The 20,405-nt window shown below is 34.3% G+C and overlaps 1 protein-coding gene across 1 annotated transcript in view; it reads left to right on the top strand.

Moving 5' to 3' along the window:
• Malrd1 (MAM and LDL receptor class A domain containing 1) overlaps positions 1 to 20,405 on the top strand; it is a 638,713-nt gene that overhangs the window by 362,010 nt on the left and 256,298 nt on the right. The window contains exon 28 of the mRNA XM_076872892.1: positions 59 to 216. Coding sequence (XP_076729007.1) covers positions 59 to 216 — 158 coding nt within the window. The remainder of the gene's footprint in view (positions 1 to 58; positions 217 to 20,405) is intronic.

Genomic DNA, 20,405 nt, shown 5'->3' with positions numbered 1-20,405 from the left:
CTAAAATAATCCCCTCATTGTCATTTCTGTCCTATGTGAATCCCATCCTTGTTTCTAGGGCACTTCATGTATCTGGAGGCTACACCAGTGGGTCTTCGGGGTGACAAAGCCCACTTCAAGAGTGCCGTGTGGCAAGAATCCAGCTCTGCCTGCACCATGAGCTTCTGGTATTTCATATCTGCAAAAGCCACGGGATCCATTCAGGTTCTCATTAAGGTAGGAGAAGCCTCTGAGTTTGGTGAGGCTCCTGAAGGCAGCACGTAGCCTGAGGGAGGGAATAAGCATCCTTTCATCTCCAAAAGCTACTCCTGTGACCCACATGCTCTGCGGTTTGGTAGACTGGGGCATGGGAGCCAGCTTTGAGTTCATCATCACGCCTTGTGAATCCCAGAGATTCCCTTTGTGCTAATAATTAACCTACTTCTTTCTATTAAGTTTCCTTCCCTATCTTTTTTTTAAAAAAGAAAATTATTTGTCTAACTGATAGGAGAGCAACTGTCCATTTTTTTTTCTCCTCCATGAGTAATCATTAAGGGAACTAATAATAGCCATTCCGGTTCTAAGCCCATAGTGCAAAGGTCTGAACGGCTCAGAATAATCAAGGTATGATTACATTGAACTGCTTATTAACTGTGACACACTAATGCATTTTCTTACTGAGGATTAATTGGATGTTTCCGTCAGAGCTTTAATTTAGTATAACAAAGTGACAGTGTTCGGGGAACAAAATAACAGTCAATATTAATATTAATGAGACCTGGTTCAAATACCTTTACTCTTTAACAAGTTAAAACAGCAACAAAATCCAGGTGTGTGGGCCTGTGCATTTATTTCAAAAATCTAGTTGGAATTGCAACAAACCGTATTTTCAAACATGCTATAGTGGCCACTGCTATTTTATCACACATGAGATTAAGGTGAAGTGCCCCAGCACTGATGGCAGTGGTCTGACCCAAATGCCAAAGAATCATGTCGGTTCATGTGTCTGAATAGCTCACAGCTGCATAGTTCATGTTTTATTGAAACCTGAACTGACTTTTTAACTTAGGGCTCTTCTAGAGCTATGCAGAAAAGCCAGCCAAGTAAGACACACGCAGCAAATAACCACAGCAACTTATTCTTATGGCTTCAATATGGAAACTTACTGAAACATAAAACTTCACATTCTCGCAGGAGAATTTCATCAGCTTTCTTCTAAATGTGATACTTGGTTACGTGGCATGCACTTTGTGGGGATTTGGTAGTGATCTGTGGAACTGGCTTTTATTATTTGCTTCCTTCATATTTACTTTTCAACAGTCTTACAATTTAGGAACAAACTTTATATTATTATAAAATATAGAAATTAAGCCATTTTGATATATTAATATCAAGGCATGTAGAGCTCCTATGTTTCCTCTGACTGATTTCCTGTGAAGATTCAAGTATGTTTTTCAACACAAACAAAAGAAAAGAACATATGCTTATTTTCAATGTATATGCATATTTTGGAGCTGGGGTGTGACTCCATGATAGAGTGGTTGCCTAGCATGGACAAGGTCCTGGTTTTTATCTTCGCACAGCAAAATCAATCAATCAGTTATGTTTACAGTCATATAATCACATGGATTGTAAAGGACAAAAATCTTCCATAACACGCATTGAATTTATATCCATGAGTTTTAGGAAAATCATTGTATTTTGGTAACATGATACCTATTTTTAATCATCATTACAAAGGCTTCTCTCTGTGTGGAACCATATTGGATTTTACCTTGCTCTTGAATTTGAAAGTATCTTATGCATAGGATAAATCCAACAGGGGCAAGAATTCTACTTTACCCTTCATCTTTGAACATATTTCCAGTTTATGGGTATGGTCCCTCTGACTCAATGTTCTCTGCTTATCAGGATGGTCCCTTTCTGTGTTACCCCCACACCAAGTCCAGCAGAGTCTGGAACATTTAGCCTTTTGCAAAATGTTCCGTGACCACCTTTTGCCTACTGCCATGATCTTTCATTTTCAAAGCATTCCCCATTGCTCTGGGAATAATTATAGCTCAATGGTTGGTAACTCATTCTATTTAAACAAATGAATTGCAAAATCTTGAGAGCAGAGCCACTGAAGTTTTAGTCTTTGCCTGTCCTTCTCAGGTCTTTGCTCAATGAAGCAACAAGATGGTGCCTTCCAGAGGCCCTTGTTAAGAGTTGCCTGTCATAGAATAGCTATGATGTGTTATATGCATGGTCTTTGAGTCTGATTTGAAGAATTTGTAATCAAAAATCTTAAATATATGCATGCAAGTGGACATAAAGGCATGCAGTGATTGAACAACAATTTAATGTTAGCATAGTTAATATGGGGTGGTCTTGATTACAGATCAAAATTATATATAGTAGCAGATACCATTTATTGAACATCAGACCAATATTGTTTCATTTCTCTCTTGGCACAACCATCTGAGTTAATGTGAGTCCCATTTTAATAAAGGACTAATGGAATCTCCCAGAAATGACCTAAGCACCTGATGACTCACTCTGTTAGTTACAGAGTGGGAATTTGAATCTAGGTGTGTGTACACACAAAACTCACATGCTTACTTCCCCACCTCCATACCCAAGTCCACACTCACTCTAACAATGAAATGGAGATTGTATTTTACTGAGACATATGGGTAGTGCCTGCAATAATTCTCTAGAAAAATGAAATAAATATTATTCTTAGAATATGATACTTAAACTATTCTAGTAATAATGAGTGAATCAGGGAAACCTCAGAACCAAAAAGCCATTTCTTTAGAGAACATGTAGTGAAGAGCAGCACTACTTTATAGGTTGCATATTTTATATTTTTCCTCCTGTATTTCTTGCTGTCAGTCAAATGACAGATACTTTTTATTAAAGAGATGCAATTGAAACAATGTAATGTTTGTATGGAGAAACTGATATTGTTTTTCTTTCCTTTGATGTTTGCTTTAGTTATAAATGGGAAAAATAATATGGTACTTTGAAATGTTTTCAAGAGTTAAGAACAAATTTTTAAAATTCAGTTAGGGTTTTATGACATCAGAGAGTTAAACAGGTTAGTTTTTCCTCACTAGCAGCTTGTGCCAACCCAAATCCTTTATGAATGGGAGTCAATGTGAAGTGGTGATAATCTTTTATTCTTCATTTTATGGGTCAGCTAAGTGAGGCTAATCAAGGTTAAGTAGTAAGTCTAAGTTCAAAAGTAAGTGTGTGAGCTAGGACTTTAATTCAAATGTTCTGAAATTAAGATTGAAATGCCACACAATCAGTTTGGTTTCTTTCTCTCAGTGGATGATGTTTAAATGTTGTTTATCTGGAATAAGTAGACAGCAGCCTTTTCTGGATTCAGGAAGAATTTATTTTTAATATAACTATGTTCACTTTTGATAACAGTTTTTATTTTTACCCACATTTGTACTCATTCACATTCAGTATTAAATTTCTCATTTAATTTAAATGCATTACTTTTCAGACCACTGAAAATTTAAAACAAAAATAAAACAAATATTTTGAAATAGAAGAAGGGTTCCACAGCATAAAAGTTAACTTGGTTTAGAAATATATTTAATCTTATTCCCATCATTTTACTTATTTTTCTAGTTACCTGATTTCTAATGGGGTTAATTAAGGACAGATAACATGCAGATGTGAGCATACCAAAAGAATTTTTGATGAATTTTAAAATTTGCTTTGTGTTTGACAGTTTATTTTTTTAGTTAAAAGTCTATCTAGCCTCATCAAGAAACAAAAGATCTTTGCATCTTTTCAGCTAGCCATTTGAATAAAATACAGGAACACCTGCTATCTGAGGAATATTACCCTCCTTTGGAAGTACTCCATCTGTAATAAACTGTTGATATTTTAATCAAGATGACTGCATGCTTTGGGGAATTTAAATATATTTAATTGAAGGCATTCAGGACTATCCATTATGTAGTCATGATAGAGCACATAATATATTCAAGCCAGAAGTGGAAAAAAATAATGTATTTCAGGAGAGCTCTCCTGATAGAGCAACCTAGTTATGCTGAAAGTCCATAATTAAATTAGTTCATTGTTTTATCTTGCTTAGTGTTACAGAACATTTTAGAGCTGGTAGGGTTGGTTTCTTCAAAATAAATTTAATCTGAGCTATTCATTTTACAGAAGATGGAAGTAAAAGTAAGAGGTTATATTTCTTACCTCCATGCACGTTTAGTTTTAAGAAAAAATTAGAATATGAATACAAATTTTCTGCCTTCTAATTTAGGGCTCTAAATTGACTTCCTGGAAATTTCATCTAATCATTGTCATATTCAAGATGGAAATATAGTCTCCCTATTCATGTGTTTGTATCTATGGATTAAACCAACCATGGATCAAAACATTAAAATAAAATTGCATCTATAGTAAACTGTACACACACTTTTGGGGGTCATTATTCCCTAAGCAATATTGGTATAACAATGACTTCCATAGTATGTACATTGTAGAGATGATTTAAGGTATGTGAAAGGATGAACTTACTTATATGCAAATACTCCTCCATTTTATACAAGAGACTTGAGTATTCATGGATTTTGATATTCTTAGAACCAATCCCCTGTGGGTACGCAGGGATGACTGTACAGATTTTCTTAAGAGGACCGTGGAAATGGTCAACTGATTAAACAACAGGCTAGTTTCCATTGCATACTTAGAAGACTATGTTCATGCTGGGAAAACTTTATCCTAAATGTAGCAAACAGTGAGTCTTAGTTGGACACAAGGATCTAATGACTTAAAGATAAGAGCTCTCTATGCTTCAGCCCTCAAATACCTACCTCCATTCATGCTTACTACAACCCCCATGTGAAATCTACAACAAGTTGTTAATAATATGTGTGGGTAACCATTAGAGTACATTGGAGATATTTTTAAAAAAATCCTTTACCCTTTTTTTTTTAATTTCCTTCAACCTACTGAATATCTAATGTTATTTCAGGCAAATTATTGGCATTTGATTCATTATTTTAAAAAAAGATTGTAGATAATATCTGCATGGGAAAAAATCAGTTTTGCAAAGAGCAACATGGATTTTGGACTGTATATCAACTAAACTAAATTTTTAGTGCCAGATTTAATTATCCTTTTAAGAATTGTTTCTGTACCTTAACAATCTGATCTGCGTAGTTTGGGATGTAGAATAGTATTAAACTTGACCAAATGAATGGATAAAAAGGTGACCTTTGCATTTCAGGCTACCTTCATGTCCGATATAAAGTATGCAGAGTTTAAATAAGTCACCATGAGATCACAATGCCCTGATTTATATATTTTTTAAATTATTTTCCCATGTCCTTTACTTTTCACAGAACCTTCCCTGCTACCAAGCAGAACTCCAAAGCCTTACCACGAAGTCTCTTTTGTCAAAAAGAAAATATTCTGCTAAGATGTTAACACTTTAGTTTAATTAATCCCAGGAGTTTTTTTGCTTTACAAGAAAATCAGATGGTTAGTTCTAGGAAATCATATTCTCATTACTATTGCTTTCTTTATTTCTACTTTCACCTGTGCTACAACTACTCTGGCACCAATTTGTACTTACTAATTTTTCCATAGAATGTGCTATCTCTTTGCCCATGTTAACTCATTTAATCTTCAAAATCAACTATCAAGGGAGACAGTTTTTTTCCCCAACTTTGCCAACCATGAAATTGAAGTCCAGGTGACATAAAATTGTATAATCAGGAATAAAAGTCAATTCTTTCCCCAATATCTAGGATCTTAACAATTACAATCAACCCCTGCCCTTAGAATGTTAAACATTCTGAAACCTGGGAAGCCAAGATATGACTGTTCATCCAAGTTCTCCAGGGGCTCTGAAGTCCTAAAAGTGAGATTTCCTTCTCAAAAATTATTAATTAATCCACAGACCTGTTTCACACATGTTAAAAGAGGAAAGGTACACTTTATATCCATCAGCTTCTGCAGTAATATTTGTTTTCTTTCTTAAATTTTTTAGTTGACAATTAGTTATTATACATGTTTGTAAGACATAGTGTGATATTTCAGTACATGTGGTCACTCTATGATAGCCAACTCAGGATATTTAGGTTATCCATCCTCTCAAAACTCTGATTAGAGTGTTTGTTTTCTGTCCTAGCTTGTCTTCTAGTATTAGAATCTGTTTATCTAGATAATTCTCCATCATATCCAATATAATTTCAAAAAAAATTGAAGTTGCATTTAACAGCTACAGGTTAATGTTGATGAGGAAAGAATGAACTAAAAATCAGTTAAATGAATAATAATTATCAAAATATTTTTATAATTCCACTTCTTAAAATTGGGAGTGTGACTTAATTGCATAGCAAGACCTACTGAAGATGAAGCACCTACCGTTATGTCAAAGAAGTGAAAAAACAACTATTTTTTTGTGATATTCACAGTACAGTAATGTGATATTAAAACATCTATTACTGCTATTGGTGAGACAGTCACTGGTACTGCTCCTATCCATGATGTGTTTCCCATAGTCAAAAATTAAATACCAAATTTTTAGTTGAAGTTAGTAACAATAAATATATCTTCCATCTATGTTACAACCCTCTTGAAAATCAATATTCTCTATATAAGGATCCTGGAGAACTTTTAATTTTGTAAGGGCATCTATCTTATGTGGTCTGTCTTATATTACATATACTTATTAGGGGCTACCAGAATGAAAGAAGTGAAGAGAAGAGAATGGTCAGCAGATACAAAGTAGCACTTAAAGGAGGTAAGTTCTAGTGTTCCATTGCATAGCAGGGTGACTATAGTTAGAAATATTGTATTATACATTTAAAAAGAACTAGGGAGAACATTCTAAATGTTCTCACCACAAAGAAATGATCCATATTTGAGGTGATAGATATGCTAACTACCTTCACTTCATCATTAAATAATGTGTACATGCATTGAAATATCACACTGTGCCTGTAATCCAAGAAACTTGGGAGACTGAGGCAGGAGAATTGCAAGTTCAAAGCTAGCCTCAGTAACTTAGGGAAACCTTGTCTCAGAATAAAAATTAAAAAGGGGTGGGGATGTAGCTCAGTGGTAAAAGTATCCTTGTACCAAAAAATAAAAAATAAAAAAATAAAAAAGGATGACATAACACTTTACCACATAAATATGTACAATTATTGTGCGTCAATTAAAAATATTTTTTTTAAATCAATGTGTCTTCTCTAGGGTTTCTTTTTTTAAACATGAAAAAGTAACTCAGCTCCCAAAGATTGAAACACATATATTCCCTGAAGACAGCATTCATTGGAACCAAGTGCAAAGCAGACAGGGTAAATGGGCTCAGGGTTTGCCACAGCCAAGAGGGACTTGAGCTAACCAGCATCAGGCCTGAAGCCAAGTAGAGTCAGCAGCTTTTCAAACTCGCTGCTACTGGATTAATGTATGAAGAAATTTGTCACCCAGATTCAGTAATGTCTCTTCAAATGCCATAAGTAATTGTAGCCATTGATATTTTTATCTATCATAAAATCTGAGAGAAGGAAGAGAAGCAAAGCAATAGTGTAGTTAAGTTTAATACCTAGTTTAAGGTTTAATCAGCCAATTCCTTCTCATGATACTGTTCATTTGTCCACAGAAAATTTGTAGGTACAATTGTGGTAAGCAGAATTGCTCTATGTAGGAATCCTGAGAACCAGTTAAATTTAATTCAACTTTTGTTTGTTTACTAACAATATTTGTAAAACTATTCAAAACAAATATGTCATACTAAAATGTTCCTTTTTTTTTTCATTTCTCATTTTTCTGGGAAATTGCCTGAAAAATTTTTACAGTTTTCAGCACTTGATCATAACTCTTTGCATGGTCTCACCAATTAAATTTTTAATGTTTACTCTATTTGTTTTCTATGGAATTTGTAACACATGTCTCAAACAAAGTAGATTAGAATTGTTTATCAGTGAGGGGATCATTCTGACTCACATTACTGACTTGGACACTGCTATAAGGTTGGTGAACTGTTTATACCTATCATAAATCACAGAGGTGGAGTAGAATGAAAATCCCTGTGATTCTCCTTTATACATATTACCAAAATGAGCAATTAAAATAGCAAAATTCTTGCTATCTTAGCTCTGTAAGGGATGAAAAAACAAAGCTATTCATTTGTAATTTGGGTGAATTTCAATTAAAAGTTTAAAACTTATTTTTTAGTAAGGAATAAATACTCATAAATTTACATTTCCTAGATTTGTGACTCTCTCTATATCTTCTATAGAAGTTAAGAATATGTTCATATCACCTATTAATTATGTCAACAAAGCTCATTGCTGTGATTTCCCCACTGTGGATTATGTGAAAGGTAAAAATAATCATGTCCTTTTATTTATTTATTTATCTATTTATTTATTTCTATACTGGGGTTTGAACCCAGAGGTTCTTTACAACTGAGTCACATCACCAATCCTTTTATTTTCTATTTTGAGATGGGGTCTTTCTAAGTTGCTGAGGCTGGCTTCAAACTTATGATCCTCCTGCCTAGCATGTGTCACCAAACTGCTTCTAGCCAACAGTCCTTTAATTTGGACAACTTTCCTCCACACGTTCTGAGTTTCTAGCTCAATGCCAACTCTTCCCTTTGATGTCTATTCACACATTTAATCATATTTTGTGAGCTCTTCTGAGTATACTCCTTCTGTTCCCATGGAGCTTGAGAGTTTAGAGTGGGTTCTCTGCATGCAGAAATCATCAGTATGACACTGAGTCTTTCCATCAGACACTAAGGAACTCTACCCTACTAACCAGAATGATTTTCAGTATTTAAAATTGTTCTCTTTCTAGGGCTGGGGATGTGGCTCAAGCAGTAGCGCGCTCGCCTGGCATGCGTGCGGCCAGGGTTCGATCCTCAGCACCACATACAAACAAAGATGTTGTGTCCGCCGAAAACTAGAAAATAAATATTGAAAAATTCTCTCTCTCCCGCTCTCTCTCTCTCTCTAACTCTCTCTTTAAAAAAAAAAAATTGTTCTCTTTCTGAGAAGGTGACTGTGTCTTCATGTGTTGCATTCCTGATACAGGAGCTTCTCTGAGTTTCACAGTAGGACCAAATAAGTGGCAATGTGTTCCCACACCACTGAGTCTTCATCTTCAGTCATTTCTATCCTGCACAATGACTGTCTAGGTAGAAGCTTTAACTTGACTTCATATCCATATTTGTTAAATAAACTTTTCATGTAATTTTATTTACACTAAATTGTAATTGTCAATTTTACATGCAAATTAGCAATTTGTATAAAACTAGTAATAGCAATGTAATTAAATTTAAAACTAATTTTAAAACATTTTTAAATAGTTAGAAAAACAATAGAAAAATTAAATCCTTGAAGATTATTTTAATGAGCTTTCCATTTTTGCTACTAGATATTCATTCACAAGTTGACATTATTTTGTTGACGGGAATGGGTGTAATGACAAATTGAATGACTTCTAGGATCAAATAGCAAAGTATAAATTTTTACTTGAATTCTAATAGCCCAAGTTACACAAAAAGTTAGAGGATTAATCATAAATACCTTTGATAAGACAGTCAATAGCAGCCAATGGGCACACAAGGCCAACTTTTATGATATAAAGTCAAGATAGAGCCATCATTCAATCGAAGTCATCTGTTTGCCAACATGTTGTAGGACTTCGGTTGCACCTTAATGTTGTAAGCAGCTTAATATCTCTGTGTCAATGTTTCTCTTGTGATCTCTAAGAAAACCCAACAAGGTCAGTTTTGAGGAGTAAGGTCTTTGGGGATAATGTCAAGCTTTGACAGAACACAATCCACTGTGATATCTAAGATTTTACTCTACTTATAACCAGTTTTGTCCCAAGTTAGGAGGGAAGGCTCCTGCTGCTACGTGCCTCTCTCCAGGTCCCATCTGTGGTGCTCTGAGAACCCACTTTCTCTTGTGAGGGACATCATTCTTCATCTTTCCAGAGAACAAGCTTTCCAACTTCATGGCATCACTAGACTTAGTATTTCTCTTAAAATATTTCTTATCAAGCAAATGTGACCATATATTATATGTATGCGTTTATTTTCCATGCTCTTATCCAAAGCTTTTCCTTATCCATCGCCTTCTAAAATCAATGCATTTTCTGAAACCTGGAAAGACTCTGTTCTTCCTACCATCTCTTCCCCAACACACATACACAAATTAAATTCACTTTCTCTCTCTCTCTCCCCCCTCACGTCCCCCTTGGCATATTCAAATCCTGGACATCTTTCTAAACTCAGCTTAAATACTCTCCATTATGGTGCTTTTTAACTCTCCATCACAATCTTGAAGGCATGATACAGTTCCAGTCTATTTTGTCCCCCATGATGAGTGGCTTAGTGTAGGCACATAAAATATTTCTTACAAAAACAATAAGACAGTCAACATATCTAAAGGAGGTTATATAAAAATGAGAGAAAAGTATTTAGACATGTGATAAAAATAACTTATAAAGTAAAAGATTTATAGGAAAGTTTTAAATGAGAGCTGGCTATGGAATTACTTATACCGTCTAGAAAGAATCTAGGTTCTATATAAAAAGACTATTTTCCTGGTGCTGATTTAAAGCCCTATATCATGGAGTGGTCAATATCACTCCCTCAAGAATGGAAAAATAAAAGCTGTTGAAAGTGGACTTGGCTGAATTATTATTTCTTTTTATGAATTAGACCACCTATTTATGGATTTCCTTTATGGACCAGACCATATGAATTAAGGATTTACCATTAGAAAGTCTGTGGATAAATCACTGAAGACTTCAATATGGCTTTCAAGTGCTGATAAATTTTATTTTCCATTCACATGATGCCATTTACTGCATCCCAGAGATGACTCTCCTGCACAGCCTTGTCCTCTCTTATGCCGACCTGTTGGTGGCAAGAGGACATACTTAGTGCTTCAGATTTATGAGCTGGGGGATCATTATTCTGAGGGCTGGCAACTAAAATGACAAAGAGGCTTGAGGTTAAAAAGAAGGGTGAAATAATATTTTTTAAGTGAATTCATGGGTTTCTTTTCATCAGCGTTCATGAGCCCCAAGGATTTTTAGGAGTCATATTTTTAATGAGTTATTTTGACTCTCTTTGACTTCACTAGGGGGATCATTCAGCAAGTAAAATCTTACCAAGATGCATTTAACACCGGAATGATGACAGAATGGTGAGAAAATTCTTTTAGTCTTTTTTTTTTTAATTTTAAATTTGATTTCAGAAAATCCCACAAATTAGACAGTAAAACATTGAAATGAAAGACTTTATTGGCTTCATAAAATTGAAGTTCTTTTTCCTTTATAATCAAAAGAAACACACACACACAGAGTCACATGCACATTGAAAAACAGTCACTTCAAATGGCATTAAACAAGCTAAGCTTTTGGCAAAGGAATTTGGTTTCTTTTGAGTTTTTTAAATGTCTTAGCAGAAAATAAATTAAGAACACAAATAATCAAAATTAGAGGCACATTTTTCCTTTTACATTTTGTTTCTCCATTTGAAAACAAATTATGATGGAAGCATATAAATGAAACTTTGCAATTTACTGTGTTTACTTAGATGTGGAGAGACTGTTAACAGTTTTATTTTTACAGATATATAGTTAGCAGTGATTTTAGATCGCATTTATGCTTTTTTATTAGTACTCTATTCATATAGTGCTAATAAACATCATTTGAGAGAACTCATAGAATAATTTAAACAGATAATTCAGTACTTGAAAAATGTTTATAAAGTTTGTAAAATAATTAAGGAACGAGTGTTGACTTGAAATTCAAGATCATTATTCTTTGTCTAAGATGTAGTATCCTTTATTTCTTTCTAGAAATTCCAATATGTTACTTCTTTAAAATAACACCTTTTTTCCTCTAAACTTTCCTGTTACAAATATATGCTATTTTTCAAAGTAATACTGTTAACTTTGTAAGAAAAAGTGTATTAAATGCAAACATAGCTAAACAGAGAACAGAGTCCAACAGTGGTAAAGCAGTAGCACATTGTTCTGAATGACTGACAAATCTATACTTTAGAGTCATTTACTTTTCTTAGATCTCTGGGGGAAATGATAGTTCTATATTATATCTTATTTTCCACACATATAATGCAAATGCTTAAAATCCTGTTCCTGGAATAATTGCTTTGTTTACAAAGCCAGTATTTCAGAAAGTTCTGTTAAATTTAGTAACTTCAATGTAAAAGTCAGAATCAGAATCATAGAAGGCATGGCACACAATTCATCCATATGCATCATTTATATACCTTCTCATATATTATTATCTTTCTGAAAGTATATGAAATAAAATACACAGACAAGAGACATTAAATTCACTTTTCCTTATAATTTGCTAGGAATATGGAAATAGATGGCCTGTGTATGGATTTAACTAAGTAACCAGGATTTTGGCCAGAAGGTATTCCCTAATGCCACCAAAAAAATCAACCACGTGAAAGGTAAAATTTGTGAAAATAATCACAATTTAAAATGAGGCATTAGAAATGAGGCATTTAAAATGTACATTACCCTAATTTTCTTAATACTTCTTAATTTGATAAGAACTCTTGAGACCAGTTTCTTATTATTTTGATAAAGGAAGTAAGAAATACTAATGGGATTCAGAGAAAGCAGTATGAACAAAATCATTACCTTTTGAAAATTTATGTATAACAAGAAAGGCCAGCCCTTTCTCCCTTTGAAATACCACCATTCTCTGATGTTTTTGAGAATGTTTTTAAAACCACTACTGAGTGGTTCACTGAGATCTGCTTCACAATTAGTTTTTTTCTTCTGATATTCCTGACAATAGCTAGAGCCATTGATTATTTTGTTCTGGTTGCTGTCTGAGATTCCGAGACCCACGTTTGATAATCTGCTGCAGTCACATGCTGCCTTCAACAAAGGTTTAATGAGAGGAAGACCACATTGCATTTTAGTCTCATTCATTAAACCAAAACAAAAACACCAGTGTAATACTCATGTGTGCTCCATAGTCTTTTACAGAAGGGTTGAACTTAACTATAGTGTTAAAAGCTAGGAAAGACTATGGCTTTATTCAGAATATGAAAAGAAAGAAAATTCCTCACCCTTTCCCACTTGTATTTTCTCCAGTGCAATATTCCCAGCCTCCCTTTTGCTTCAATCTTGATCCTCCTTTGACTCTTTTCAAGAAATCATGTTCTCTATTCCAATGCACAGGCCAACTGCAGCTTCAGGTAACACATCCGCTATACGTAAAGATTACTCTTGCCTTTGGATGCATTTTTCTCCTTATTACTAGATCAAGAAAGACACTGTGACCTCTGCAGCTCATTTCCCAAAGTATGAAGTATTTAACTGACATGGTACCATAGCAGGCTTCTGGATATGATGAAAGATCACTGGCCATGAAGCCAGAGAGACTTGGATTTGAATCCCAGTTCTGCCATTTAATATTTGTTATTTGGGCAAATTACTTAGCATCTCTAAGCTTTCTTCTCTGAACATATAAAATAATGACCATAATATGAGTTACAAATAGTTGTCAGGGTCACAAAATGCTGTAATAATGTGTGTGTACTTTTGAAACAAAAAAGCATTTAAAATTATTTTTTCTATTAATTCCTCCTGAAAGGTGAACATAGAAAAGAGAGAAAAAAAATAAAACTCAGAATATTTATTTTGCTCTTCCATTAAAATGGATTAGACAATATTAATAGATGTATCATCCAAAAACGTGTGCTGTGCTACTTTCTAAATGGGAGTTTTCATTGCTTTTCCACCTAAATGTCCTTCCCCTGGAGGGTTGGCCTCACTCTGTGTGTTTGTTCTACTCCTTGTCTGTTTGGATGGCTTTGCATAGAGCTTTGTTCCTGCATTCACTGATAGCTGGGCCATGAGATCTGCCAGGCTTTAAGCTTACAGCACAGACTATCATTGTCTGCTTCCCACAACCTGCTAAAGGTGTTTGTCATTTCAGAAGATAATGATAGAAAAGCACGATGTTGTCAGGGAGTAAGTTACTCATGATAAATAAATATCCAGGTACAACTGAGATGTTTGTTTTCAAAACAAAGAGTATTGAGGTCTGTGGACATGTTCCATTAAAAAAACATTATCCTCCTCCTCTCACATGACAAATGTTCAAACCATCACCATAATTTATAGACAGAGGACTTTCTCATGATGGAGTGCCACCCACAACTCATTTATGAGCTCTGTACTGAGGAAACATACATCCTGGCTTTGTTATCTGAGTGCCAATTCTCTGTAAAAGCACCAAATACAAGGAGGGTAATCAAATAGTTAATATGATTTTAGATCTTTAAATTTTCACATACATAACTTTGGGGTCTACTTTTCATTTCTGAACATGTGTGTTGTTTTCTATTTTCAAATGGAAGGGGTCTATCTTCCTGATGAAGTCTAACTCTTCTACCTCTGGGCTTCATTCTACCCTCATCCCAGGATCTGGCTGTCGATGAGTCAGATGAAATCATGAGGTTTAAAGCCACCATAAAGTGCTGCCTTTGTAAATGAAGAGCTAGCTCCTCCATAGTATTAAAGCATAGAGTAATGGGGAAAAGACATACATAGGTATTACATCGAAGAGAAAATACAGATGCCCACTAAACATATAAAAAACACTCTACCAATGTAATGATCAAGATCATGCAAATCACAACTGCAATGAGATCATTTTATGCCCAACGTTGAGCAAAAATTAAAAAGCAGTACCAGGGGTCAAATGAGCAATGAAAGATGTTTGTATTCTCTTGGTGGGACTTTAAATCGGTAAAATGATTTCAGAAAATAATTTGGCAATAACTTAAATAGAAGGCACACATATCTTGTTACATAGCCATTTTCCTCCTTTGTATATTCTCTAGAAAAATATTTGTTAGTGTGTCAGGGAAACATAAACAAAAGTGTTCAAAGCAGGGAGTTTACAAAAGCCATAAACTATGACCAACTTGAATGTCACTCAATGGGTGGAAGATTGAATGTGGTCGTTTCCTCAGCACAAAAGGGAAGTCAGAGGTCGAACTTCCCCACATGGATTCTCTCCATCATCACAAACTTTTTCTCAGCCTCAGTCCTTCCCTTCAGCTTTGACTTTCTCTTTATAAAGAATCACATATTCTATCCCTCCAATGAACAGATTCCATTAAATATTGTGTGATATGTTCAGAGAATGAAAATAAAATAATACCTTACTGAACTGTATCAACAAATAAAAACTCGAACAGTATTGCCAGGCATGGTGGCACATGCTTATAATTGCAGCAACTTGGGAGGCAGAGGCAGGAGGATCATGAGTTCAAGGCCACCCTCAGCAACTTAGTGAGGCCCTAAGAAACTTAGTCAGACCCTGTCTCTAAATAAAAAAATAAAAAGGGCTGGGAGTGTTGCTCAGTGGTTAAGTACCCCTTGGTTCAATCCCTGGTACAAAAAAAAATTCAACATATAACTAGAAAATGTGGAAAAGACATAAAGAGACATTTTATTGGGAAGAATACAGATTTAGAAATAACAAAAAATCATCAAAATGTGTTATATATTAGACATTAGGAAATACAAGTAAATTTCACAATACAATGCCAGTACACATGTAACAAAATGACTAAAATAAATTGTAATGTCAACACAGAAATCTTAGGTCATTCATACATTTATAGTGATTATGTTTGGCAGTTTCTTTTGAAAAGAAACTAGCATGCAACTACGATATGATCTAGCAATTTTGTTCTTAGTCGTTTATCCCAGAGAAATGATGAATTATGTTCACATAAACAATGTATGCAGCAGCAGCATTATTTGTAACAGCCTGAAAGTAGAATAACCCACATGTACTTCAATGAATGAGTGGTTAAACATACTGTGGTATATCCATGCCATGAAATGATTCCGCAATAAAATGGAATAAGTTGTTGATAAACACAACAACCTGGGCAGAGCTCCAAAGAATTATACTCAGCCAAAGATGATTCCCGAAGACTGCAAATTGTATGGTCCCATTCCTACAATATTCTTAAAGAGACAAAACCATAACAAATGGAAAACAGATAAGTGATTGCCAATAGTTAAGGAAGGTAGGGGTGGGAGAGAAATGAGTAGAGATATAAAGGACAACATGAGCACATGAGAGATAAGAGCAATCCATATGGCAACAGAAATGTCTGTTGACTATGTTAATGTTGATATCCTAGTTGTGATATTGTAAGATAGTTTTCCAATATGTTACCATTGGAGCAACTAGATAAAGAGTATCATGGGAATCTGTGTGATTCTGAAAATTGCATGTGAGTCTACAACTATCCCTATATGAGAAGTTTAATTAAGATAATTGTATGTTTTTTAAACTTAAGTCCTAATAATGATTTTGTTTCATTTTAAACTTTGAAATTTGTATCTGTGAAAGTATTTATATCCTTTTAATCTGACATTTAGATCTGTAGAAGCTGGAGTTCATGGTATTATCATCAAACGACACCAAAATAATCTTAGTTTACTATAGTTCATATTTTACTTAATTAGTGGTTTATTTCTGTGTCTGTCTGAAACCATGTCCTTAAATTAATATGTAGATAACGTCCTTGGCTGCTTAGAGTTTCTCATCAATTTTATTCCCACTTAAGTAATTCTTTAAAAAATTACAAATGTATTATTTTTATACTTTCTCTTCACATATTGCCTATCTTATTGCATGCCAAGCCTTAGATGTTAGCTAGTAGTAATGTAAATGGTTTTTGATATTCTATACCAAAGTTCAATTTAGTCATTTTTTAAAGCCTAATTACAAATTACTCTAAATGAACCCTGAAGCAGTCCTTACATATGTCAAGTCTAGAAAAATGGTCATTTTTCTCACTATAAAAACTAAGGTGAAATAATTTTCACTTTGAAATGAGGCTGTAGTTAGTCATTTCAAACCAAACGATTTGCAGAGTGCAAGCCCATTTCTTGACCTCTGAAAATCTAAATTAAATCTCTCATCTAAGTGTGAACATTGTACATTTCAGGAAATGACCTTCATCATCAATACTGTGAGAGTAAAACCACACAGAAGCTACAGAACTCACTGCTTTCCTTCCCATACTCCCTTCTTTCCTTTTTTCCTTCCTTCCTATTTAGTGAGGACCTACTTTAAGCCACGTTGGAAATAAATGTCACAGGCTAGCAGCAATTACATGATTAATTCAATGTTCTAAGAGTTCCATTTAGTTTTCAGAATAGTTTAGGTCTAGACATGCACTCTGTCAAAAATCAAATCGATGTATAGTAACATATAAAAATGAAACTTCTTGTCCTAAATGTTTCCTAGCCACATAGTAGGCCCTTTTGAGACAATATATAACCGTAAGTTTATAATCCTAGATTAGTTTGAGGCAATCACATTTTCTTTATAATCATACAACAATTTTTCCAGAAAGCTATTTTCAATGAACATATGATTAATACAATATAAGGTTTGACAATGCTTTGATTAAGTTAAATAACTGGCCACCATTTTGAGTAACAGTTTGTGGAAGAAACAGTTTTTAAATTATGTGGTAGCAACTGTTAATGATAATGTGAGAACCAATTCTGAATTTATAAATTTAGGCTTGTAAAAATCTAAATTTATAATTTATAATTAAATTTATAATTTATAATCTAAATTCATATATAAAAAATCACTTAGACTTCATCATCCTACCATGCTCAGTAAAGATACAAAAAAAAAAAAAAAACCCACAAACTAAAATACTTGGGTTTGTGACTACAAATACCTAGTCCTATAAATCAGCAGTAGCAGCAACACTTAGCATTCACCATGTACAGTCTAGTTTCAGTATTATCCAAACAATATGTAACACATAAGAGGCAATTAATAAATATGTCAGTGCACTATGGAAAAATAAATTTCAGCAAAGTCTTACTCCCCTCTTCCTATGAACTAGACACTCTTCTTCCTGAATATAAATATATGATTTCATTTCATCTTAAAAGACACTGTTATTATGTGCTTTTATTCAGCTGAGCTAATATAGTTCCAGAGCAGTCACTAACTTGTGAATGTTGGTACCTAAGTGGTTGAGCTGGGTGTAATTTCAGATAGCTCAGCTGCAGGATTAAAGTTCTTGACCACAACCTCAGATTGCCAATCATGTTGTAGGACTCAAAGTTTGCAAAATCCGCACACAGCCTTCACCAAACATCTAGCAGTAAACAACTAAGGGACACTCCAATTTTCCTAGAATTCTTTAAACATAACAATGATTTGTAGTTTAGTACAAGAAAATTCTACTGTGTAATTACAGAATTAATTTTTTAAAAGTATAAGGCTTGTGAGAACTGAGAGTGCCCTCATAGTTTAGATATATATATATTTTTTTATTTCACATTGATCATTGCTTACAAAAATTACAAGCCATGCAACAGTATAAAAGAGTTTATGATAGAAATTTTTTTCTCTTATAGAGGGCAAATGGGCTTGGACTCATACAAAGTGACTGCATACAGTGCATACTTAGTGAAAATGTTGCTGGAAAACTCTATCAATCAGGAAGGGGGAAAAAAGTTGTTTGTCATCTGACAGTAGTCTTATGTGGGCTTTGAAAAAGTTTTGGAAATAACTTGAAAATTTATTTGTACAGTAATTAAATAGGAAATCTAAGTGTACATTATCTGCATAATGGAAAGATAGTTAGCTAAAAATCTGCTTTAAAACAAATTTAAAACAACTAGAAATTTAGGGTGGACCCTGAACCCTGTAAGCATACAGGAATGCCATCCAAACTCCTGCAATGAACTCATAGTAAAAGTGATATGCTGATATGGGCCACTAGGAGGCAGAGTCAGTCTCCCTGAAACCCCATTTCATTTCTGTTCCTTGTATCTTGCATCTTTCTTCATGAAAACCCTACTCACTGTCACAGGGATGATCTGTGTATCCCTGTGTTCTCTGATATTAAAGTTAAGTGTATATTCTTAAGGAACTGAGCAAACTAAAGCCCTCATTATGTACATCAAATTTCATTTCATAGAGGAGGGGGAAAAACTCTGTGTAATATATTTTATGACATAATTTTATTCTTAAAAATTGAATTGATTTGACATAGTTGAAGCAAAAACAATAGCAAATAGTGATTTTGAAGTCTGTCTAAGTACAAGCACACCATTGTGTACAGGATGGAATCTAATTTCGAATATTACGAAACAGTTATTCACTCCATTTTACCAATAACACTAAGATTCAAAGATATTAAATCTGTCTGGCTTCACAGTCCTAGATCCACTACTATGAAAAAGTTTTGAAAGTTAGGGGCTGTTAATACTTTTATGTTGACTCTATTTTGCAAATCACCTTTAACTTTTAAATGGTGTTTTTATTAGTGCATTATGCATCATATTGACATCCATTTTGATATAATTGTACTGCATGAAACATCATTTGCTCCACTTTAGTTCTGAGGACTGCCTCCCTTCTCCCTCCCCTTGGCCCCTTTCTTCCTTCTATTTTTTATAATGTTTTTTTAAACTGTTATACATCATACAGATATATATCATGGGGAAATTCACTATGGTATATTCCTGTATGTACCTAGCATATGTTGGTCAATTTCACTCAGCAATTCCTCTCTGCTCTCATCCCTTCTTTCTCTGCCTCTGTCCCCTCCTATATTTTCATGAGATCTCCACGATTTTTTCCTTTTGTGGCTGTAGCTTCTATATATAAGAAACCTTTGACCCCTTTTCCATTCATCGTTGACAGGCACCCAGGCTGACACCAGAACTCCGCTATTGTGAATTTTGCTGCTTTTAATAATGATGGGCCTGTGTCATTGCAGGATGCTGATTTTAATCCCTTAGGGTAAATACCCAGGAGATAGATTGCTGGGTCATGTGGTGTCCCATTTCTAATCCTTTTTATAATCTTACTACTGCTTTCTAAAGTGGTTGTACTAATTTTTGGTCCCAGGAAACAAAAGAGTGTACCTATCCCCACATCTTCTCCAACATTTGTTATTATTTTTTCTTTTGATAATTTTCATTCTAACTGGAGTGACATGAGATCACAAGATTTTAAGATGGTTTTTATTTGATTTCCCTGATTACTAGGGATATTGAACATTTTTCATATATTTGTTGGCCATTTGTATTTCCTCTTTTTTTTTAATTTTTATTTTTGGTACCAGGAATTGAGTCAAGAGGCACTTAACCAAAAGCCACAACCCTGCCTTTTTTATATTTTATTTTGAGACAGGGTCTCACTGAGTTGCTTAGGGCCTCACTAAGTTGCTAAGGCTGGCTTTGAACTTTCAGTCCTCTTGCCTCAGCCTCCTGAGCCACTGGGATTACAGACATGTGCCATTGCACCCAGCTTGTATTTTCTCTTTTGAGAAGTGTCTGTTTAGTTCTATTGCCAATTTATTGATTATG

Source organism: Callospermophilus lateralis, chromosome 13 (assembly GCF_048772815.1).
Source record: "Callospermophilus lateralis isolate mCalLat2 chromosome 13, mCalLat2.hap1, whole genome shotgun sequence".
Classification (NCBI taxonomy): Eukaryota; Metazoa; Chordata; class Mammalia; order Rodentia; family Sciuridae; genus Callospermophilus; species Callospermophilus lateralis.
The sequence above is the reverse complement of the archived record's forward strand: the minus strand, read 5'-3'. Positions and strand labels throughout refer to the sequence as shown.